General features: G+C 44.3%; 1 protein-coding gene across 3 annotated transcripts; it reads left to right on the top strand.

The window, feature by feature from the left end:
* The first annotated feature begins 11,156 nt into the window (after positions 1 to 11,156).
* LOC109271177 (calcitonin gene-related peptide 1) lies at positions 11,157 to 16,470 on the top strand. Of its 3 annotated transcripts, XM_019456406.2 has the most exons (6): positions 11,436 to 11,675; positions 12,525 to 12,625; positions 12,747 to 12,841; positions 13,106 to 13,252; positions 15,369 to 15,553; positions 16,016 to 16,470. In XM_019456406.2, the coding sequence occupies exons 2-5, from the start codon at positions 12,620 to 12,622 to the stop codon at positions 15,526 to 15,528; spliced, it is 408 nt and encodes a 135-aa protein (XP_019311951.1). In that variant the 5' UTR covers positions 11,436 to 11,675; positions 12,525 to 12,619; the 3' UTR covers positions 15,529 to 15,553; positions 16,016 to 16,470. The 3 variants fall into 3 exon arrangements, with proteins under 3 accessions (XP_019311950.1, XP_019311953.1, XP_019311951.1); XM_019456405.2 differs by lacking the exons at positions 15,369 to 15,553; positions 16,016 to 16,470 and adding an exon at positions 14,120 to 14,604 and having other exon boundaries at positions 11,157 to 11,675; XM_019456408.2 differs by lacking the exons at positions 12,525 to 12,625; positions 15,369 to 15,553; positions 16,016 to 16,470 and adding an exon at positions 14,120 to 14,604 and having other exon boundaries at positions 11,428 to 11,675.
* The last annotated feature ends 8,541 nt before the right edge of the window (positions 16,471 to 25,011 follow it).

Here is a 25,011-nt window from a genome sequence, read left to right as displayed (position 1 = left end):
TTCACTATATGCTAACTAATTTGGATGTAAATTTAAAAAAATAAAATTAAGTTTTATGTTGTGAAAAAAAATAGTGACTGTTTCTGAAGCATCTCCAAGATATAAAATGGTAAGCTATTATGTAATAATCAATTTTGCAATAAATAAAAATCCTTTGGTATTAAAAAATATCCAGTTCAACCAAACAGAAAAAAAAATTATAATCAATTATATTAAAGATATAGAGGTAAAGGGAGAAGTCACATCGTAGCTTGCCAAATAACTAAACTAAATTTTCATATGAAGGATTTTTGTTCTTTTCCTTTTTTTCCCCTCCATTTTGTCCTTCATTTCATCCCCTAACTATCAAGAAATGTTTCTCACTAGCTCTTTACCCCTGTGAGACTGAGCTTGAGTTGTTTCTTCTCTTTTCATGTATCCCTTCAAGACTGCCCGAAGGGAACTTCAATTTTTTTTTTTGTCCCTCTGTTATGCAAAAACAATGCCGTTTTTCCTAAATTCAGATCACAAACTTGGATATCCAAACACATCGATGATCCAACAAGGCACTGGTGATCATGGATAAACAAAACAAATTAACAAACAAGCAAAAAAAGTTGCTATACCACTGTTTTTCATTTTAACAAATATATATTTAGTGACTACTGTGTGCCAGGCACTGTTCTAAACAGGTCCATCTCTGAACAGAAATTTGCATAGCATTTTTACCTTCTTAGGATTAGAATCTGGTTTCAATTGGAATATCACATTTGTTGCCCTTGGGTCAAGATTTTTGGTAAATTCTGACTCCTATACCTGACAGTTCATTTATTCACTCCATTCTGAAAAATGAACATCATCTCTGACCCACATAATCCATTCACTGTGGAGAAGTAGTCAACTAAGGAGAGATGGGGCTCTGGTCTTGGGACTGGAGGCTCCCTCTCTGAAAATTTCACAGGTGCTGCCATGGTCTTCAGATATTCTGACAAGATGAAAAGAGATGACCAAAGGAATGTGATGGTCTATAAAAGAGTGAATTTGATCCCCCAAGAGCCTTCTCTACTAATTATGTCTGGGTACCTGGGGAGATAGTTGGGTCTGCCTAGAGTTCACTCTAATCTCCATGCCTATTTGAATTAGTTGAGCTCAGAAGACCATTTATCTGGAGCGTTCTGTTACTCCATAAATATCTACAATTGCTATGAAAGAGGAAAATAAACATAAATATTTAAAGTGTGGACTCTGGAGTCAGACTGTCTATGCTTAAATCCTGCTCTTAAGCTTATTAGATGTGAGTGACATTGGGCTAGTATTTAACTTCTCTACCCTTGGTTTTCTCAAATGGAAAGCAAGGATAACAGTATCTACTTCATAGAGTTGTTGTGAGGTATCATGGTTGATTTTGTGTCTCATCTTGACTGGGCCACAGACTGCCCAGATGTTTGTCATACATTATTCCTGGCGTGTCTGTGGGGATGTTCCTGGATGAGGTTAGTATTTGAATTGGTTGACTGAGTAAAGCAGATTGCCCTCCCCAGTGTGGGTGGGCTTCATCTAATCCATTAAAACCTGAATATAATAAAGGCTGAATAAGAAAGAATTCTTTCTCTCTGCCTGGCTCATTTTGATCCAAGTATTTTCCTGCCTTCAGGCTTGGATTTAGACTGGAACTATACTATCTACTCTCCTGGGTCTCCAGCTTGCTGACTGCAGATCTTGGACTTCTCAGATTCCATACTCATGTGAGTCAATTCCTTATAGTAATCAGCTATAATATTTACTATTGATTCTGTTTCTCTGGAGAACACAGACTAATACATACAGATTATGTAAAATTATCTCAGTAGAGCCCTTAGCACACTGCTAAGTTTTGCAGAGTCAACATTCATATGCTTCCATGATTCTTCAGATGTTTATTAGGCCAAAATTTGTGCTGAGCCCTTTCAGGTACTGGAGATACTGGCAAACAAGATATGCAAGAAGGCTGCTCTCAAGGAGCTAACATTCTAGTGAAAAAAGACAAGTAATATACAAATAAAGTAGATTTCAGGGATAATTTCAAAGAGGTGCAAGTTCTGAAAGGAGGTAAAACAGATTAATATCATAAAGAGACTGAAGGGAATTCTTTAGATGGGGGGGCCAGGCGAGGTGTTTTAAGTGGATGATATTTAAGGAGTGATAAGGAGCCGGCCATCAAAAGAGTGGGGTGTGTGTGTGTGTGTGCCAGGCGAGGTGTTTTAAGTGGATGATATTTAAGGAGTGATAAGGAGCCGGCCATCAAAAGAGTGGGGTGTGTGTGTGTGTGTGTGTGTGTGTGTGTGTGTGTGTTAGGTGTGGATGTTGTCATAGAAGGGTAAGATTGACAGATAAGAAAGACTTTTCTAGGCACAGGAACCAGCAAATGCAAAGGCTTTAGGGTGAGAAAGCTCTTGGTTTGTCAGCTTAGGACTTTTCGGAAAGCCAATGTGGGTATGTGGGTGAGGGGAGACTGTCATCAGAAGATACTAGAGAGACAGATAGGAGGTAGATCACATCTCTTTTAAAAGCCATATAAAAGTATTTAAATTTTTATTCTAATTATACTGGGGAGTTGTAAGAAGAGAAATGACTCAATACAATCTATGCTTTTAAAAGATCACTATGAGAGTTATGTGGAGAAGGGATTACAGAGGCAACAGTCAAATCCAGGAGACTAGTTCAGAGATTCCTGGGATTGTACAGGCAAGAGATGATGGTGGCTTGGACAAGGGTCCCTAGTTGCTATGGTCTGAGTTGTTGAGTCCTCCCAAAGTTCATATGTTGAAATCCCAACACTCAGTGTGATGGTACTAGGAGATGGGGCCTTTGGGAGGTGGTTAAGTCATGAGCCCTCATGAATAAGATTAATGACCATGGAAAAGAGACCTCAGAGAGCTCCCTTGTCCCCTTCTGCCATGTGAGGGTACAATGAGAAGTCTGCAACCCAGAAAAGGGCCCTCCTCTAGTCATGTTATCACCTTCATCTTTGACTTCCAGCTTTCAAAACTGTGAAAATAAATTTCTATGTTTTATAAACTACCTAGTCTGTGCTATTTTGTCATAGTAACTCAGACGGACTAAGACTCTAGTGGAGATGGAAGGAAATGGATGGATATGGGATGTGTTTGGGGTGGGGAGAATAGACTTAGTAGGACTTACCAATGGACTGGATATAGATGAAAAGAAAGGAGGAATTAAGGATTATACCTAAATTTTGAGCTGAACACACTAAGCTATTGGTGCTGCCATTTACTATTCTGGGTAAAACTAGGGGAGAAATAGATTTGGATAGGAAAAAAAACCCTAAAATTTCTTTTTGGAGTTGGAGTTAGGATTATTAAACATCCAAGTGAAGCTGAATGTGCCTTGCTCAATAGCTACCCAAAATCCTTCTTGTAAGCCTTCTTTGAGACATTAGAAAATTAAAAACATTTCCTCTCAGGTCTTCTTGCAGCTAGAGTTCCACACAAAATTTAGGTTCTGGCAGTCATTCATGAACAGGTGGACATTCATGAACACTGGGAAGGCAAGCTTGAGCATTTTAAGATATGGGCTGTGTAAGAGGGGACAGGGTATTTTGGGGGCACTCACAGAGTAGTCACCTAGAGTCAAAACTGCTATAGGTGAGCACCAATGGACTTCCTACTAGAGTTGGTTTCTGCTGGTTGTGTGGCCTCCAGACCTGATTCCTTGGCCTTTGAAAAAATTCTGTAAGCTACTCACTACCCTGTAACAAATACCATCCTGTTTAAATTAGCTGAGAGGATTCTGTTATATGACACTAAGCACCCTGATGAATACAATGTCAAATGTTAACAATTGGCATTATTGCTAAGAGTAATCTTACCATCTCCCATAGCCCTCCATCCTTCCAGGAGTGAGTGTGAAAATTTAATTTTAACCCACCAAGGTTGAGAGCTGAAAACACCTATTTACCAAAAAAAAAAAAAAAAAAAAAAAAAAGGAAAAAAAAAAGCCTGATATAATTATTTTCAACAATAAGCAGAAGAAATTCTCCAGTAATTTCCTGGCCAAGGAAATTTCTAAGATGTGAGGTTTGAGAAAATACGGTCTGTTCAACAAGAAATAACAATTTGATCCATGAAAACTAATAAATTATGATTGAGAGCCTCCCCCTCCCCACCGCCCCCCCCACACACTCTCCCACTGCCACTGCTGGCCTTTACCCAGCACAAATAAGTCTCTAACAGCATATCCTTTATATTTTTCTTTGAATGGCAGGCTTCTGTATGGGTTTGATTTATTTCTGCAAGAGGAGAGAGAGCACTGATTTTTTTCTGTGTGTTTGTCTACTGATGAAAGGGGCACTGATGTTTACTGGTTCTAGGACTCAGGGGCTGCCAAAGGGCTTTCTAGATACTCTGAGAAAAGACCTTAAAAATGAAATGGGTGAGGGTGACACCAGCATATAACAAACTGTTTGCTAATCTTTCACGACATATTATGGGTGAGAAACTTATCCCTGCCCGTTTCTAGGGAGGATCATTAAGGAGTGGCAGACTCTTTATAATATTATTATGATTATAGCAGACTGTCTTTGAGGCCCACCACTGTTTACCAGTTCCATGTACACCTATACGTTTCTACTGCAAGCCCCTGTGACTCTCTGCCTTGGAATTTTCTCTGGCTGCAGAAGCTTGGCCATGCAGGACTGGCTAGATGTGCTGGGGAGTTTGTACTCTGGAAATCACCCTTCAACTGATAAAGGACTGGAGTTGGCGGATAGATAACTTACCATTTGTTGGGTGGGGCAGTTATGAGGCTTTCTTTCTACAGTGTTCCAGAAGGTCTCAAGCAGGATAAAGCCCCAGTTGCCTGAAGCTGTAACCTGCTTCTTACCATATTCTGTAATGGTTTGTCTTCCCTTCCCTGTCTCACTTCCTCGTTCCCTTACTGACACAACTCTCAAATGCTTTGTACTCAAATTCTTGTCTTGGGTTATGCTTCTGGAGAAACCCAGTATGAGACAATGGTTAACATTTATATAGCACCTACTAGTTGTCATACACTCTTCTTAGCACTTTATATTTATTACCTATTTAATCTTCACAGCAGCCCTATGAAATAGGCAATATTATTATCCTCATTTTACAAGGGAGGATCACAGAGAGTTCAAGAGGCTTGTTTGTGGTCAAACAGCTAATAAGGGTGAGAGCCAGAATTTGAACAACAGGCAGTCTGGCTCCAGAATCTATGCATTTAACCACTACTCGATTCTGTCAACTGTGATGTCCAATACTAGCTAAATATGGCTATTTACATTTAAATTAATTAAACATAAATTAAATTAAAAATTCAGTTATTTGGTTATACTAGCTATATTTCATGTGCTCAAGAGCCACATGTGGCTAGTGGCTATTGTACTGGACAGCACAGATATAGAATATTTCCATTCCTGTGGAAAGTTCTATTGGACAGCACTTTTATGCAAGACCCTCTTTTTATACCTATGGCCTATCTCGTATTTCTTTAACACCATAGAAACACTTACCCAGAAACATTCTCTATATAGGACATACCTGAGGGCCAAAAAAGATAGGAAAATGAATTAGAGCTTTCTAGCATTACTCATAAGAAAGATACTCAGATCTTTCCCTTAATCCTCCTTTTGATTTGCTCCAGCCAGTTCTATTGAATCTGTTCCCTTTGTTTTCTTGATGGTGTTGAATTCGGGCAAAAATTCAGGTGGTGAAAATTTGGGTAGATGGGCCCTGAGGCTCGGGGCAGATATATTAATAGTGACTGGAAGAAACTATTAAAAATCAAAAACATGATCCTGAGATGCTGAGTAAGAGGATCTCATAGGCAACTGAATATGAGTAACTAACATGCTAAGATGAATCTAGAATAACTGAAAATAATGGTCCAAGAGTTAAAAATCACAGCATTTGGGGTCAGCAGGTATGGAGGTAAATAGCTTAGCTAACTCAGACCCTTCCTCAAGATGCAGCACTGTGACCGATGTTTTTTTTGATGATGTCTGTGAGTCATCCAGAGAAGGTTAAGAGGAGAATGTATGCATTAAAAAGGGTTTCCATCCAAAGTGACTTTTAAAAAGGTTCATTTTTCATTAAAGTATGTTTCTTTTACCTGATAATTTACCAAAACTCTCATTTTTTCTGAAAGTGCTGAATGCAGGAGATTTTACTCTAATTAGCTTTACAAGAAAGTTTTAAGGACCTGTATTTCTACTTCCTTTGTAGTGTGGAACAATGCTCTCAGACAGGGAGAAGACAGTCAATTTTGGTCCTGCAAGTCTGAGCCAAGAGAGAATTTTAATCATCTCAGAGGAACCCAACCTGAGTAATTCCTTGACGTCATTCACTGAGTCTGTCCACTTCTCAGAGTGACCAGCTTGGGTCCGGGCCACCATGCTTTGCTCATTCTCTGGCAGGGACAGACAACTCTAAAAATATTCTCTAGAAGGGACTTCTGTGGGTTAAATATTGGCATCTACATTTTTCTGGGGTTTGGGAAAAAAGCCTTTAGGCAGGTGGCCTGTGATGGGGAGTGGGAATCAGCTGAGGTCAAGTGCCCAATAAATTGAGTCTAATTTGAGGGCTCTGCAAAGATGTCTGGATCTCCCATTCTTCAGCCAGTCTTCTTAACTGGCTTAGTAGAAGAGAAAGCATTGTAAAGGCATACATTTCTAGTATAAACTCTAATAGGGTAGGGAAATCCATCAAGAAGAAAGGACCCAGGACAAACTCAGGGCTTTGATCAGTTGGTTGCCTCTGTTGGTGGAGATACAAGATGGGCTGAAGATTGGAGTGCTTGGAAGCCTTTAAGCGGAGTACTTAGACCCAGGATTTCTTTCTATATCCTATACAGTGAGATGACTATCCCTCCTGGGTGCCAGAGAAGAATGGAGGATTACCATAATGAATGGTAAAACTCAGCCTCCTTTCCTACTCATTGGCTTATACTCTACCTCAGCCCCCATCCCACTGACCCATTCAGGAGATTGGAAGACTCTTGGGACATATCAAAAGCCAAGGGAAAAGTCTTATAACTACTCATAGTTTAGGGTTCCCCCCTCAATAAAATGGGGAGGTTGTTTCCATCTAATCACTCTATATTAAGGCCCACTGATGGACAACTCTGCCATTTCCATATTCTGATTAGCAGTTTATGACCTTCCTCTTAAATAGAAATCAGCAGTCAAGGAGAACTAAAAATGTGAAGCTACCCTTTAATGTGAGAAGCACCAAACAAGTTTGAACTTATTCTCTGTTTTCTTTACAAATTTCCTAGGAGAAATATTCCTTAGGGGATATTTCCACTAGGGAAAAACAAAACCTATGTTTAACAGCTTCAGAGACCTAGGAGAAGATGTTGTATCCATTAAATAAAAGCAGGAGGATATAAAAAGTAACTGTTGCAGAATAAAAATGAAAAAGCTCTTGGAAATTAAAAATATGATCACGAGAATTTAAAAGGCAATGAAAACTTGAAAAAAAACCCAGAATGTTGAACCAAAAAAAGAAAAAAAAGGAAAAAGAAAATAAATTATCAAAGAAATAAAGCAAGAAACTTTCCTTGAAGTGAAGGACATGAATTTTCAGATTATGGGTGTTCTGTCAGTACTCATAATAAATAAAAATGGTCTACACCAAGGCACATGATCATGATACTTTAGAACATTGATGAGAAGGTTCTGAGATAGAGAGCTCGAATGCCTATGCCAAGAAGAAGAAAGAAAAGAAAGAAAGAAAGAAAGAAAGAAAAAAAGAAAGAAAGAAAGAAAATAGAAAACAATGGACAATATTTTCAAAATCTGAGTGAAAATGATTTCCAACCTAAAATTCCATCTCCAGAAAATCTATCTATCATACAATGGTGAATGTGCTCCACCAAAGTGAGAAAGGAAACTGAGAATGAGGAACAAATAGGGTCGAGGAAAAAGGAATAAACTGAGATGAGCAGAAAGAAAATTAAACAAGTGGAAAGTGAGGGAATTCCTGATGAAAAGTGAAAGAAATGTATAAGGAAATATAATCAAAGTACACTATGTGCCTCAGCTGGGAATAAATCATATTTACACGGCTTAATAACGTAAACCCCGAATATCCTTCTGTCAAATGCATATCTGATATTATCACATTGGGAGAATGTAAATAGTGTAGGGATATGTTTTATTTGGGTAGAGGGTAATATTCAAGGATTTCTGTTAAATACATCGTTTTAATACAAGCATCAGGAAGGCATGAGTTTTTCTTTTGTCCACCATGAATTGCTAGTACCTAGAACAATGTCTGGCACATAGTAGGCCCTCAATAAATATTTGTAGCATGAATGAAACTTTCTTCTAAGGAATATTTCTCCTAGGAAATTTGTAAAGAACACAGAGAGTAGGTCAAAGTAAATGAAAATAAACTTCAAGAAGGTTAGTACATGGAATCTGTTTCTCTCTAAAATTGTAAGACTAGCAGTTTCAAAATTTAAAAGTAATTACATAAGATAGTTAAACTGAGCATCAAAATACTTGAGACAATTTAAAAGCACAAGAAACTTCTATGAAATTATTCTTTATAAATCTTTATGCCAGCTGGTTTGATTGGAGATGCCTTGGAGCTCAGAACAGTTCCAGGGAAGTCAAAATGTAATTTTCTCAATTTAGAAAGCAAGTTATTGTATTGACTTTTTCTTCCATTCACTCACTGATATAATACAAGGATGGGGTGAGGAAAACTGCCTTGTGTGCTTCTGGAGCTAGTGAGCTTCTGAAGAGAAGAAGCCCTCAGTACTTGCTCTCATAACAGATTCCAGGACACTGATTCCTTCCATTCAATAAAGAGGTGCGTCTTTGGACCAAGGATCTGTTTTGCCATCTAATGGATCTAAATTGGGTCTATTTAGTTCAACTTGGCTGAGAATTCACTGCCAACTCTTACTGTAATGAACCCATGGAACTCTTCACTCATTCATCCTCTTGCTCACTCCCCCTTCACTGGACATTTGCTGCACACCTACTGTGCGCCAGGTACTGTGCAAAGACAGGAGGAAGAAGATTATGTCAAATAATTCTGGGTGCTTGGAGCTAAAATAGCCGGCCCTATTGGAGCTCGCAAGAAGATGTTCAAAGTGCGGATCCAGGTATATTGGTGTTAAGATCTGCCTCTGGGTCGGGTGCACACTCTTGTTAGAGTGCAGGCAGCTGATCCCAGTTCAGCCCTCTCCAGCCCTCAACCCCAAGGACTCAAAGTTGCCCCCAGATTCATATTTGTGGGCCTCCCGGGGAGGCCAAACCTCGACCTGACTCCTCCCGCGCGCCTCGCCAGCTTCCCCCGCTCAGCGCGCCACCAACTTCGTCCAAGCTAAGCAGCTTGGGGCTCTAGGGTCCGGGGCCTTACGGATCTTCTCTCCGACCCCTCCCCCCTCACCTTCGTCCCGACACGGGCCCAGCGATTTCTCCCAGTCCCCAGAGCTCAGGGGTGGGGGTGGGGGATGGTCCAACCCCGAAATGCTAGAGCGGGCTACGTGCTCTGCCAGACCTCAGAGACGGGTGGCAGTGGTCCGGAAAGAGGCGGTGTGGAGGGCAGAGGCATCAGTTAGGTAGTGTCTCCCAGCCGTGCCTTTCCACTCCTGCTGGAATCCGGGGACAGCGACCCAGAGGTCTGTCGTATTTGCAGGGCTTTGGAAAGAGGAAGGGCCCTGTCCCCCCTCCGCGTCCGCTATGGCCCTGGGCCACGTTGTAGGTGCCACGCTGCGTTCAGGGGTTAGGGACGACTCTGGGTCATGAAGCCACTGTGCACTCTGCCTGCTGGCGTAGCAAGAAGGCCCCGCAAGAGCGGCTGGCTTTGAGGGTCAGGATTCTTTGGGATGTTGCGTGGAGTTTTTGTTGCCCAGGTGCTAGAGGACAACCCGTCGTCGCTCCGAAGGCAGGGTCCTGCAACAGCAAAAGACAGACCCACAGGGCAGCCCCTGAGCGCCTTTCTGATCTGCAGAAGCAGGAAGCACCGGCGGGTGGGATGCCGCGAGCCTCTGGGCGAGGCTTCTCTAGAGGCTACCCGAAGTTAGGAGGGGCCCGAGGGAGCTTTGGGGAGGCACAGCCCCCATCCCAAGAAAGGGCTAGCCTAAGGTCCGGAGGGTGGGTGATACTTCTTCACTTCTTCCCCACTGCCTCTACCTGCCAGTCCACTCTGCGCCCCTTTCCGTAAGAGCCCGGGATCTTTTCCCCTCGCCCGGGTGATGTGAGTACCCGCAGCGCCTACTCCGAGAAACTGCCTTTCCTCAAGAAAGGAGGTAGAGGCTGAGTCCATGCGCCCGGATGTGCGTGCTTGGGGAACAGTGTGCACCCGTGTGTGTGTGTAAAACGTGCCTGTTTCCTAAAGCAGAAACTCTGGGGGCTGCTTTTGGGTCTGGGAGAAGTTGGTTTGGGTTGTTGCGCGCGCGCTCACTTGCAAACAGCTCGCGAAGGCGCGTCTGTTGCAGCAAGTGCTGGCTATTAACAGGAGTGTCCGTGTGTGAATGCGAAAGGCAGAGCTGGTGGCTGGGGACCAGGTGTTGAGCCCGGGACGTGCGCCCCGCGGGCAGTGTGAGCGCGCTCACCAGCGGTCTGTAGCTGAGAGGGGCGCGTGTGTGAAAGTCTGAAGTCTGCCCTTAAGGCTTGCAGCACCGGCTCTCCTTTGCGGGACCGCGCAGGACGCGCGCCCGCTCGACAATGAAGAGCTTCAGAGAAGTGGGGCAGGGGTATGGAGCGAGAGGGGCAGAAACCTGGGCACAGGCTGTCCCAGCCCAGCAGCTTAGCAAACAGAAGCCAGAAGCACAGGACAGCTGTGTAAACCAACTCCGGCGGCGCCGCAGTGCAGGGTCCTGGGTTAGAGGGGGGCATGCTGAACCCACAGTCGAGGTTTCTGGAGTAGGAGGGAGATGCCTAGCACTACTTGTAGCCAGTGGCAGCTTAGCCCCTTCCCCAGTCCTCCCGACCACTCCTACCGGTCCCAGAGAAGTGAGGCGAAGGAGGCTTGGCTGGCTGCCAGACTAGAAGCAAAACGACTTTGAGGGGTGCAGGGTGCGGGGGCTCAGGTGGCCTGGGGGTGGGGGAAAGTGCGGAGGTTATCTCAGGGGCACCCAAGGTGGTCCAAAGAGATCAATGTTTCAGGGCCCCTCTTCCCTCCCTCCCCCAGCCCCTCTCTGCTCCATCCAACTCCTTCACAGTGGGCTATTTCAGCTGAGTTCCCTTTTTAGAACCCAGGACTCCTCGGGGTCCAGGTGGCCAGATGGGGTCCTTACTGGCATAGCAAGAGGGGCTTCAAGACTAGAGTTCAGGCACCAAGACAGTGAGAGAAGCTCTGGTCCCTCACTGTGGCTGACTCCAAACTCTCCTCCATTGGCCCTCATTTTCTGGACGTCGTCGAAAGCTCTCCACCCCTCCCTGCCCTCCCGCTCTCCAAGCAATGACCTCATTGCAAAAGACAGCCAGAGCGGATGGTTCCCCTCCCTAGAGAACCAGTGCAGGGAGAGCGAGCAATGACGCCACTGGAGCTGGGTCGGTCCTGGCCACTTTGGATTGGCCGCGCGGACTCGTGGGGACCCCCCTCCCACTGTCGCTGGAATAAGAGCTGAGAGCTCCGCGGGGAAGACGCCCGCAGCAGGCGTTGTGTCCAACGGGGTGGACCGGCCGCTCGCGCTCTCCAGAAACTCGTCTCCAGGTGAGGAACTCCCCCCTCTGCCCACTCTAATAACTTGCCTTTGGATTAGTTCATCTAGTTTGCTCCATCTGTCTGCCTTTCCTTTGCCTCTCACGGGCATCGCGGCCCACCTACGGCAGGTGCTCCTAGCTCTCGGTCCCGCTCAGGGGAAGGGGGGCGGTTGAGAGGAGAGCATTTTCTTCTAATTAGCACAGGTGGAACTTCAAGCATTCCCAGGGCTTGCCTGGGCGCTGGAAGCTCCGCGAGCTCAGGTAGGCGGGTCTGCGGCCCCTTCGTTAGAACCTCTGGGCGTGCAGGATCCTGCTCGAGTTTGGTCTGGGAATGCCCTGCGCGGTCTGTGTCCTGAGGGATCATGTTTGATTCTCGGGACGGTGCAGCCTTGAGCTTTCTTGTGAGGCGCCGCCAGCCCACGAGCGTCCCTGGGGCACGGAGGGGACCTGCGACTGTGCAGTCAGCCGCGCAGGACAAGGGGGCTCACTTCCAGATGCTGGTGCCCAGCACCCACTGCCAAACTGCGCTCCAGCGTAGACGGGCTGGGCGGGCAGAGCCCTGACACACCGGTAACTGCACATTAAAATCTTCCTCGAAACCAAACCCAGATACTGGGTGGATCGACCAGTGCTCCTTTCCAAGGTACCCTTCCTGCTTTCCTGTCCCATGCGTTAGTGCCAAGTCCAAAAGAAAGGGGTAGGTGGTCCTAGATTTCTCAGTTCCTGAGAAGACTAGAGCAATGGGAGAACAAATTGACATTAGGGTGGGTCCCCGCTTGTTTTCTGCAAAGGGCGGAAGGAAGGTGTGGGTTTGTGTGCATGCATGCACCCGTTTGTGGCTTCTCCCCGATTTCCACAGAACTCCACCACACCCTGAGACACTTGTCTCTGCTCTACAAAGCCATTCATTGCACTGTATCTTTTGAGATTCACAGCAGCCCATCTGGCAAATGAATGGAGGTATGGGGAGGTAGGGTAACCCGAGGCCACAAGACCTGCATGGCAGAACAGGCACTTAGGTCTGTGGGCTCCAGGCCTTGCTTGGTCTTTGCGCAGTGGTAATATCATTCTCTCTTTACAGAGAGGCAGCATGGGCTTCGGGAAGTCCTCCCCCTTTCTGGCTTTCAGCATCTTGGTCCTGTGCCAGGCAGGCAGCCTCCAGGCGGCACCATTCAGGTGAGACAGCCGGAAGCCACAGAACACTCCCCTTCTACTGCCCCTGGGCTGAGGCAGTTTCTGTGCCTCTGAGGTCACAGCAGCAAGGCTCCTGGTGCATTAAGACCCTCAGGTGGACCTCAGATTGGGCCTTGTGGGCTGGGAGTCGGGGGAGGGGGCACATCCTCAGGGTAGGTCACAGGGACCAGGAAGCCTTGCTACTTGTCATGGGGTGGAGGCAGTCAGGGGCTCAGAGCCTCTCTTGGATTTGCTTCCCCCCTGAAGGTCTGCTTTGGAGAGCCTCCCAGACCCCACTGCACTCAGTGAGAAGGAAGGGCGCCTCCTGCTGGCTGCCCTGGTGAAGGCCTATGTGCAGGGGAAGACAAATGAACTGGAGCAGGAGCAGGAGCAGGAGGAGACAGAGGGCTCCAGGTAAGGCTCCCACCCTGCCCTGGCATATACCCCAGGAAATACAACATCTGGCCAGGGCACCAGCAGGCTGTGGTTGTTCATCAGGCCCTGGGGCCCAGTCATTCTCAAGCTCTGAGGAAGACAGAAGTCCAGGTGTAGCTGAAGAGATTGTGGTTAGACAAAAAGACACATTCCTGAAAGCTTTTAGGAAATGAAATGGGGAGGTACGGAATCACTTACTCGGGGGAATTGGTCTTGCCCTAAGGAAACTCCCAGCATTGGCTGACTTGGGACCGGTAAGTGTGAAGCCAGGGGATGGACTCAGCATATCTCAGGATGTTTTAGAAATTTAACCTGTGTGTGTTGTTCTTTCACACCCACAAGGAACCTTCATTGCACATTTGCAAGGTGAAGCCAAAGGCCTTGCAGAGGGTGGGGTCAGGTAGAGCAGTACCTGAGGTAGGTCTGGGGGCTTGAGATGTGTAGGATCTGTGGAGACGTGCATGTTGTCATGGGGCCAGACGCCCTTCCCCAGCCCCACCTCCCTATGTCCCCTGAGCCTGGAGCTCACGCCAGCCCCTGGCCCGGCCCTGGCACTGCCTGGCATGTGCTGCACCTGCATCTACCCTAAGGACCTCTCTGCAGAGCAGGGACTGAGAAGCATGCGGAAGGCTAGGAAAGGGCACCCCTTCCCTGCTGCAACCCTGCCCCACGCTGCCCTGGCTCAGCAAGCCTCGGAGTTCTCCTGATGGAGGATGTGTGAGCTGCCCTCCTGCCTGCCCCTCCTGCCTCTGCTCCAGGTGCCCCTCCCTCGTCTAACTTTCTGCATGACTGCCCTCAGGGGCGGGCCTGGCGCATGGTATTGTCTGGCATGTCTTTTCCCTGCAGCCTGGACAGCTTCCGAGCTAAGCGGTGCAGTAATCTGAGTACCTGTGTGCTGGGCGCATACTCGAAGGACCTGAACAACTTTCATACATTCTCTGGCATCGGCTTCGGGGCTGAAACACCTGGCAAGAAAAGGGACATAGCCAGCAGCTTGGAGAAGGGCCAGTAACCCTGCTTTGGGGTGCCCCAGGATGGCAACCAGACTCCTTCCACTCCTTCCTGATTTCCCTTCTTGCTCCCACTTTTGAACTAAATGCATGCAGATTCCACTTTGATTGCTCTTCAAGCTGGTATTGGTAGCTTTGCTTATCACAGAGAATATGGGGGACCTCAGGATGGAAGGGAAGAGAGCAGGACTCATAGGCCAGGTTAGAGGCAAGAGTGAGGGAAGCTTCTTGAGATCCCAGAGGATTTCATGGTAGAGTCCCCAATTTCTGCTGCATCCTTCATGTTTCATCATTGATGAATAAACCTATTTTCTAAAAGGATTTGCACTGTGGTGGTCATTACTCTGGTCGTGTCCAAGGCTTGAGAGTACCCAGAACCTATGCTTAAAAGTAGCGTTAGCCTCAGGGTAGCTGGGTACAGGGCTTGGTGAGTGGTCCTTGTGAACCAGTTCCACCGTCAAGAACAGGTGTGCTGAGAAACAGGTAAACACTTCTGGGGGAGGACGCTGTTTCCCTCTTCTCACAGCCTCTTTCAGGTAAGACGTCAGGAAATTTTCCTTTCCCATGGAAAGTGGTTTTGATGGTGCCTGTGGCTGCTCTATGGTTTCTCTATGCCCCTTGCATGTCTTGGGATTGGGCTGGGCCTTTGGTGACCACTTCATCCTGGTTCTAAAGAGACTGTATGTAAGTGACGGTAAGTGCTGATTTCAGTACATGCCTCATGGCTTGACACTGGGTTTTTTCTTTTTCTTTTTTTTTTAAGTTTTTATTTAAATTCCAGTTAGTTGACATACAGCGTAATATTAGCTTCACGTGTATGATATGGTGATGCAACACTTCCATACAACAGCCAGTGCTCATCACATTGGCACTGGGTTTTTTTCATGAAGGTCTTTGGGCAGGGCTCCTAGCAAAAGCTGCCAGGCCACTTCTCCTAACAGCTTTGATAATTGCATTTAGGAGAAACACTTATTCTTAAGCGGTATGTCGAAGAGCTGAAATTCTCTTTATGAAGGTCTCAGGGGCAGGCTCCTGCCCCTCGCCTCTCACTGACAGACCTCTTCTTTCCCCATCCTGCAAATCAGCGTCACTGCCCAGAAGAGATCCTGCAACACTGCCACCTGTGTGACCCATCGGCTGGCAGGCTTGCTGAGCAGATCTGGAGGTGTTGTGAAGAACAACTTTGTGCCCACCAACGTGGGCTCCGAAGCCTTTGGCCGTCGCCGCAGGGACCTTCATGCCTGAGCAGCTCAGTGACTCCAGGAAGAAGGTGACTGCCCTTTTCCGTTGGGTCGGAGGGGAGGGGATTTGGGGGTTATGAGCCACATTATGAAACCCACTGGACCTGGGAAGGGTCTTCAAATCCCTTCTTTCCAATTCCATGCTTCCTTCTCAGTGGTGAGATTCTTCCACATCTCAGCCTGAAATCAGAGCGTTGACACAGGCTGCAGACATGCAGCGTCATCTCTCTGAGAAGAGAAATGAGAAATAAAATGCTTGCGAAATGATAATTGCTTTTTTTTCCATCATCTGCCTTAAAAGCCTGTCTACATCTCATACCTATAGGTTGTAAATGCTGTTTTCCTGTACATTTGTGTTCTTTTTATAATAATTGTGGTTGTTTCCTTCTTGTCCTTCTTATTTGCCAATGTCTCCTTCTTCTCCTTCTCTACTTCCTCTTCCTTCTTACTTCTTTGTCTTCTTTTTTTATTTTATTTTTTTCCCATCTCAGGTCACCATGAAGCTGAACTCACCACTTCTGTTAATTTCTGTTGACAACACTTGGTGGGAAGGCCCCATGGAAGATATACATGTTTGCATCCCAATAGATACTGAAAAAAGCACCTTTGTCACTTACAAGGAATGAAAGTGAATGCAAAATAAGCTAATTCCATATGTATTGTGTATCCTTTTTATATTTGACTCTGTGTGTGTCAGTGTGGTGGTGGCATCTATCGTTGGCTTATCTGGTAGCAAACTGGTTCTTTGAGAGCTATCCTGTTGATCACAGCAGCTCTGCAAACCTTAGGGGGACAATAAGTCATTGCCTTTGTGGCCTCTGGGGACATGTGGTAATGGTGATGCTTTGCCTTGTTGTCTAAGAACATGACTGTAGACTTTATTTAAGGAAATCTCAATGTTGTATCATTTGTGAACTTCATCAAGATTAAAAACATATTTTGGATACATGTGTTTTGAGACCCTGGTGATTCATTTCAACTTGTTTCCCTATGTAATAATAATAACACTAACAGTTGACATGTTTTGAGTGCTTACTCAAATTGGGACAGTTGATATTCTAAGACAGTGTTTTATACGTATTAATTCATTTAATCTTTATGACAACTCCACAAAGGAGATACCATTGGTATTTCCATGTTGCCTCTGAAGAAACAGAGGCCTGGAGAAGTGAAGTCCAAGGTCACAGAGATAGACAATAGTAGACTCAGGCATTGGTTTCCAGAGCCTACAGTTGAAACCACTGCATTATATGCTTCTTGACAATGGCTTCTGATGAGTTCCAGAGACCTGTGAGCCGTTCTTTGACCTAACTGCCTCACATGGCAGACCCTCAGATTTTGAAGACAAATGGACCGTGTTAAAACATACAAACAACCTAGTCTTTATATAATAAAATGGATCCCTTTTACCCATTGCTTGGTGCTACATGTTGGAAAGTTTGTGTGCCCTCCCTCCATCCCCACCCTGCCTAGCCAAAAAATTGTATATTGAAACCTAAGCCCCAAAGTGATGGTCTTGGGAGGTGGGAACTTGGGGAGGTGATTAGGTCATAAGGGTCATCCCCTCCTGAATGGGACCAGTGCCCTTTCAAATAAGGGTGGAGAGAATTCCCTTGCTTCTTTTGCCATGTGGGGCCACAGTGAGAAGAACTGCTGTGAGTGAGGAAAGGGGCCCCCACCAGGTGTGAATCTGCTGGCGCCTTGAACTTGAATTTCCCAGCCTTTAGAACTGAGAAGTAAATATTTGTTGTTTATAAGCCACCTGGTCTGTGGCATTTTGTTACAGCCGTCCCAGCAGACTAATGAAGACACTTGGCTTCAACACATGATCCTTTTATGGTCAATGTTATTACACCTATGTACCATCTCTTACACCGCCCAGGTGTATTGTAACATCTATAGATCCATAAATATTTCCCCGTATATGGGAGGGACGTTTAAACATAACCACAGTCCCATTTAACAACTAAAGTAAATTAACATTAATTTCTTAATTCCTTCATCTCACATCCAGTCATGGTTCAAATTCCTCCATTATCTTATATATGTGTATGTTTGGTGTCTGTATAAAGTCAGGGCTCAGATTAGGTCTCCACATTGCTGCTGGTTTATATGTTTTTTGTTTTTGCTGGTTTATATGTTTTAAGGCTCTTCTAATCTAGATGTTGCCCTCCATTATTTTTTTTTCCCTTTTGCAATGTATTTGTTGGAGGAACTAAGTTATTTGTCCACTGGGGTTCTCCACACGTTGAATTCTGATGACTACATTTCTTTTTTTTTTTTTTAAGTTTATTTATTTATTTTGAGAGAGAGAGAGAGAGAAAACAGGGAAGGAGCAGAGAGAGAAGGAGAGAGGGAATCCCAAGTAGGCTTTGTGCTGTCAGTGAAGAGTTCAGTGTGGGGCTTGATCCTACTATCTGTGAGATCATGAACTGAGCTGAAATCAAGAGTTTGACACTTAACGGACTGAGCCACTCAGGCACCCCTTGATGACCACATTTCTATGGTGAGATTTAACATGTTTCTTTATCTGCTTTATTTGTTGTGAATCAGTGAATGAGGAGAAAGAGAAGTTGGAAGCAAGGTCTGAGAAGTAATGAGGAGGGAAGATCATATCATGTAGGACCTTGTAGGGCATAGGAAAGACGTTGGTTTCCTATCAACGTTTAGTCAGTAAAACAGAAACCACATCAATAATTTTAATGGAAAGAATATAAGAAACTGACCAAGTAGGGGCACCTGGGTGGCTCAGTTGGCTAAGTAAAAAAGTGTCTGACTCTCGGTTTCAGCTCAGGTCATGATCTCATGGTTCTGGGAGTCTCAGCCCTGTGTTGGACTCTGCACTGACAGTGCAGAGCCTACTTGGGATTCTCTCTCTCTCTCCCTCTCTCTCTACCCATCCCCTCTTACACTGTCTCTGTCTCTCTCAAAACAAATAAATACATTTAAAAAATGGAAAAAAAAAAGAAACTAAGTAGGGTTTAGAAAAGATGAAAGAGAACAAGAGTTAGTGCAGGGGCGCCTGGGTGGCGCAGTCGGTTGAGCGTCCGACTTCAGCCAGGTCACGATCTCGCGGTCTGTGAGTTCGAGCCCCGCGTCAGGCTCTGGGCTGATGGCTCGGAGCCTGGAGCCTGTTTCCCATTCTGTGTCTCCCTCTCTCTCTGCCCCTCCCCCGTTCATGCTCTGTCTCTCTCTGTCCCAAAAATAAATTAAAAAAAAAAAAAAAAAAAAAAAAAAAGAGTTAGTGCAGAGATAGAAAGTGAAGGAGGCAGCTACCATCCTCAGGGCTGGGGGAACAAAGATAAGAAGAGGTCAGGCACTGACAATCTAGAACCTTGGAGAAGGATGCTCAGACCACTGAGAAGAGAGGTGGGCAGATGTGGGATCTTTGAAAGGGTGCGACAAAACTGTTGGAGGAGTATGGGAAAACGGAACCAAACTGGAAATTTGGAAACGTCTTCTCTGCCAGACCACTGGATGAAGGAAAATGCAGCTTGCAGAGTCCCAGCTCCAGCGTCTCTTTAATTTAAGCATAACGTTTTAAATTTGCACAAAGAAACTCCATTCTGTGCACAGTTCTGTGAACTTTCACAAATACATTGACTTGTGTCATCACCTCAATAGATACAAAAGTTTCATTGCTCCTCAAAAGTCTGCCATGCTTCTCCTTTGCAGTCAATTGCACCGCCGCTCACCCCCGGAGACAACTGTTATGTCTGTCTGTATAGTGTATTTTTTATATTTTAAAATTAAGATATAACTGACACATAACATTGTATTACTTTTATGTGCACGACATAATAATCTGATATTTGTAGATATTGTGAAATGGTCACCACACTAACTCGAGTTAGCATCCATCACTACACATTGTTACGATTATTTTTTCTTGTGATGAGCAAGACCTTTTAAGATCTACTCTCTTAGCTACCTTCAAATACGCAGTACCATAGTATTAACTATAGTAATCAGGCTGTACATTACATCCCCAGGACTTATTTAGCTTATAACTGGAAGTTAGTACCTTTTGATTCCCTTCACTAAATTTGCCAACCTCCCCCATCCCCCACCTCTGCCAACTGCCAGTCTGCTTTGTTTCTGAATTTGGTGTTTGTTTTTGTTTTTGTTCTCAATTCCACATATAAGTGAGATCATCCACTATTTGTCTTTCTCTTTCTGACTTATTTCACTTAGTGTAATACCCTCAAGGTCTACCCATGTTGTAACAAGTGGCAGGATTTCCTTCTTTTTTTTGGTGAATAAAATTCCATTACACCTATATCTATATATTTCTCTCTCTGTATATATACATGACATGCGTGTGTGTGTGTGTGTGTGTGTGTGTGTGTGTGTGTGTATCACATTTTCTTTGCCCTTCATCTCTCCATGGACATTTATTTCATTTCCATGTCTTGTGTATTGTAAATAATGCTGCAATGAACATGGGGGTGCAGAAACCATTTTGAGATAATGATTTCATTTCCTTCAGGTAAATACTCAAAAGTGTAATTGCTAGATCATATGGTAATTCTATTTTTACTTTTCGAGGAACCTCCATACTGTTTTCCATTGTGGATATACCAATTTACATTCCCAAAAACAGTGCACAAGGGTTCCTTTTCTCTACATCATTGCCAACATTTGCTATTTCTTATCTTTTTGATAATAGCCGTTCTAAGAGTGGTGACATAATATCTCATCATGGTTGTGAATTGCATTTCTCTAGTGATTAGTAACGTTGAGCACCTTTTCATGTTCCCGTTGTCCATTTGTATGTCTTCTTTGGAAAATGTCTATTCATATCCCTTTGCCTTCTCCAGAATATCAAATAAATGAAGTCAGTATATAGCTTTGAGTCTTTTACTTAGCATAATGCATTTGAGATTTATCCATGTTGTTGCATGTATGAATAATTTGTTTCCTTTTATTGCTGGGCAGTATTACATTGTAGGCATGTACTATGGTTGCTTCATTTATCCCTTGAAGGATACTTGGATTGTTTCCAGTATTTGGAATTTATGAATTTAGCTGCTATAAATTTCTGTGTATAGATTTTTGAGTGAAAGTAAGTGTAGTGGGCTGGATGCCCCCCCAAATATGTCCATGTTCTGATCCCCAGAATATATGAATGTTACCTTTTTTGGGAAAAGGGTCTTTGGTGATATAATTTACAAGGATCTGAAAATGAGGTCAGCTTGGATTGTATAAGTGGGTGTTAAATCCAGTGATATAGTCTTATAAGAGATACACAGAGAAGATACACACAGAGCAGAAGGTGACGAGAAGACAAAAGGCAGAGAGTCACAAGCTGAGGAAGCTAAGTTAACCAGCAACCATCAGAAGCTATAAGAGGCATGGAGTGGATATTCCCCTAGGGTCTCTGGAGGGAGGAGAGCCCTGCTGTCACATAGATTTTGTACTTCTGGCCTCCAGAATGAAAGAATAAGTTTCTGCTCTTTGAAGCCACCGAGTTTGTGGTAATTTGTTATAGTATCCCTAGGAAACTAATGATTTTTTATTTCTTTTAGGTAAATACCTTGGAATGGGATTGCTGTCATTTGGCAAGTATATACATATATTTTTTTTTCCTTAAAAAGTCTTTTATTTTCAATTTATTGTATTTTTTTAATTTAAATTCAAGTTAGTTAACATACAGTGTAGTATTGGTTTCGGGAGTAGAACCCAGTGATTCATCACTTATGACACCCAGTGCTCATCCCAACAAGTGCCCTCCTTAATGCCCATTGTTTAGCCCATCCCCCACCCAACACCCCTCCAGAGACCCTCAGTTTGTTCTCTGTATTTAAGAGTCTCTTGTGTTTTGCTTTCTTCTATGTTTTTTTATCTTACTTTTCCTTTCTTTCCCCTATGTTCATATGTTGTGTTTTTTAAATTCCACATAGGAGTGAAATATATTTGTCTTTCCCTGACTGACTTACTTCACTTAGCACAATACACTCTAGTTCCATCCATGTTGCAAATGGCAAGATTCTATTCTTTTTGATCACTGAGTAATATAAAATATATATACAATGGAATATTACTTGGCGGTCTTTTATTTTTATAAATACCTTCTAATTTCTGTCCATATACATTTACATTCTTGATTATTGCTACCAAATAATCTACACATATCATGTATTCTGCTTATTATGTGTGCTGTAATAAACATAATGATATTGCTTAATCAAGTAAGAAAAACAAATTACAGAAAATTTGAAAAATCAAGACACAATGAAAGATTTCAATAGGTTTAATTCAACCACTGTGATTTTTTATTGCCTTCTTTATGTGTATATTTTACATAGTTCTGTACTGTATATATTATGCTGTGTTTTAAAAATAAAGACTTTATTTTTTTAGGGCAGTTTTAGGTTTACAACAAAAATGAGAGGAAGGGACAGAGATTTCCAGATACCCCCTGCCCCCACACATGCATACCTTCTCCCATTATCAACATCACTCACCAGAATAGTATGTATATATGTATTGCCAAGGATGAACCTACATTGACACATCATAATCACCCAAAGTCCATAGTTTACCTCAGAGCTCACTCTGGTGTTGCACATTTACGGGTTTGGGGAATAATGATACCTCTCCATCATTATAACCATGAGGAGTATTTCACTGCCCTAAAGATTTTCCCATGCTCTGCCTGTTCATCATTCCCCTGGCAACCCCTGATCTTTTCATTGTTTCCATGGTTTCACCTTTTCCAGAAAGTCACAAAGTTGGAATCATACGATATGTAGCCTTTTCAGATTGGCTTCTTTCACTTAGTAATATGCATTTAACGTTCCTCCATGTTTTTTCATTTGGGTTTAGCATGGAATAACAGTCCATTTATTTATTCATTCACCCATTTTTTTTTAAATCGTTTTTATTTCTCTGCTAATCATAGCTATCTTTTCCTTGATTTTAAGAGTGTTCACTATTACCTCACACAGCATGCTGTTGCACGGGCTGGGTTTGTGGCACTTGAGTTACCCTTGGGCAAAGTGTCAAGAGAAAAGCGAGGAAGAGGAAAAAGAACCCCCGCCCCCCCCCCAACAGATTTTGGCACTCAAAGATCCACTTTTACGGTGCCTTGTCAAAGATACAGGTTTTAGCTGCCTGCACTGCCACTGCATTTTGGATGTGGAGTGTGGACGCTGGGGCTGGCACTGGAACAGAGCTGGGAGCAAAAAGGAAAATAAAAAATAAGGGAAAATCTAGATTGAAGGGGCTCTGGCCAGAAAGAGGGGGATTCTCTCAGAGTTTTGTTTTCTGTGCTCGCTGCACAATTCCACGATGGAGACAACCCTTGGGCTAAATGTAAAAGAGAAAAGAGGGGGAAGAAAAACCCCAGAGAACTTACTGGCGTTTTTGCCATTCTTTTGCCCTCCCTCCCCAATAACGTACCTGCCACTGATTGCTTTTCTTTTTAATTTGTTTTCAAGTGTATTTCTTTATTTTGAGAGAGAGAGAGAGAGAGAGAGAGAGAGAGAGAGAGAGCAGGGGAGGGGCAGAGACAGAGGGAGAGAGAGAACCATAGGCAGGCTCTGCACTGTCAGCACAGAGCCCAATGTGGGGCTCGAGCTCACAAACTGTGAGATCATGACTTGAGCCAAAACCAAGAGTCAGACACTTAACTGACTCAGCCACCCAGGTGTCCCTGCTACTAATTTTAAGAGCTCTCAGGTAGATTCTTTTTGTATTCTGTCTGGAGGTTTTAGTTGCAATTAGTGTGAGAGGCAGGTTGTAGTGGCTGACTCCATCTTGGCCAGCATATTTATTGACCATAATGCAATTAAGATAATAATAATAATAATAATAATAATAATAATTTTGCATAGCATTTTATTATTATTATATTTCAATACTTGGAAATTATGTAAGATTTTATTTTATTATTTTAAAAAATGCTTATTTATTTATTTTTGAGAGAAAGCACGCGCAGGCAAGGGGCAGTGAGAGAGGGAGAGGCAGGGAATGCTAAGCAGGCTCCATGTTGTCAAGCCCAGAGCTTGACACGGGTCAGACTAACAAACTGAGCAAAAATCAAGAGTCAGATGCTGAACTGACTGAGCCATCTAGGCGCCCCTTATGTAAGATTTTAAAACAAGCCAGAAATCAAAGAAGAAATCATAATGGAAAATTTTAAATTTAAAATATCTAGAACTGAATGATAATACCTCACATCAGAATTTGAAGATGTAGTGAAAGCGGTAACTTTAGAAAATTTTATAGCCCTATATAATAATGTCAGAAAAGAAAAATAGGGGTGGCCAAGATGCCTCTGGCTACGGATGAGGGGGCAACCTCCCCACAAACCCTGCCCCATACAGAGCCGCCTCTTCCAGGAAGCCTTCCCAGACTGACAAAGGACTTGCCTTTTTTCATCTGCCCCCCACGACACCCTTTGTGGATGAGGAGGTGGGCGGGGGGAACTCATTTTCTCACAGGGGACACGACTAAACCCAGAGAAGTTTGCCCCCCTCACCTGCACCAGTGGGGCAGATGTGGGAGTGGGATCAGGCCTGACTCTGGCCGGGCGGGATGCCACGGCCTTGGTGTGGATGGGGCAGCAGCTCAGGTGCAGGAGCCCAGGGAGCTGGCGGGGGGGGGGCGGGGGGGGGCAATGCCTCCGGCCTGACCAGCGCCCAGGGCCTGGCATCCACCCACCCGCTCTGCCCCACCTACCTCCAAGGCGAGGGCAGTCCCTGCTTCCCTCCAGAGAAGGGGCACCGCGTCCCCTCCTGGCTCACCGCCCCATCCCCTGCGCCTCAGGGTGTTGGGGTGCTGATGGGGTGTCCCCTGGGGGCTCCCAGACTCGCCTCCTGCCTCTGCTTACTCACGACCTCTGAGGCTGGTGGGATGAGGGCTGGGGCTGGTCATCCAGGCAGGGGTGTGGGGGGAGGTGCTGGGGCCAAATTTAACAAAAAAAAAAAAAAGAAAAAAAAAGAAAAGAAAAATAGGTAAAATCATTTTATTTTTTAAATTGATCTATTTTAGTATTTTTTTTAGTTTCTATTTAACTTATTTCTTTTTGAAAAATTTTTTAGTGTTCGTTTATTTTTGAGAGAGAGAAAGGCAAAGTGTGAGCGGGGGAGGGGCAGAGAGAGAAGGAGACACAGAACTCAAAGCAGGTTCCAGGCTCTGAGCTGTCAGCACAGAACCCGACGTGGGGCCTGAACTCACTAACTATGAGATCATGACCTGAGCCAAAGTGGGACACTCAACCAAATGAGCCACCCAGGTGCCCCACTATATAATTTACTTCTGTTCAAGCCTTGTCATTTCCTTCCTTCTGATGGTTTTGGGTTTTGTTTGTTCTTTTTCTAGCTTCCTGTAGGTGTAAGGTCAGGTTGTTTATTTGAGATTTTCTTGCTTCTTGAGGTACTTGTATTGCTATAAACTTCCCTCTTGTGACTGCTTTTGCCGCACCTCAAAGATTTTGGACCATTGTATTTTCATTTCCATTTGTTTCCATGTAATTTTTATT

The sequence above is a fragment of the Panthera pardus genome, unplaced genomic scaffold (genome assembly GCF_024362965.1).
Source record: "Panthera pardus isolate Hobbes unplaced genomic scaffold, ASM2436296v1 HiC_scaffold_12, whole genome shotgun sequence".
NCBI lineage: Eukaryota > Metazoa > Chordata > Mammalia > Carnivora > Felidae > Panthera > Panthera pardus.
Note: the sequence above shows the minus strand (reverse complement) of the source record. Positions and strands in the feature narration are given on the sequence as shown.

Coding starts and splice junctions, on each gene's coding strand:
- LOC109271177 (XM_019456405.2), top strand. Junction 12,842..13,105: donor CTCCAGGCGGCACCATTCAG/GTGAGACAGCCG, acceptor TCCCCCCTGAAG/GTCTGCTTTGGAGAGCCTCC. Junction 13,253..14,119: donor GAGGAGACAGAGGGCTCCAG/GTAAGGCTCCCA, acceptor TTTTCCCTGCAG/CCTGGACAGCTTCCGAGCTA.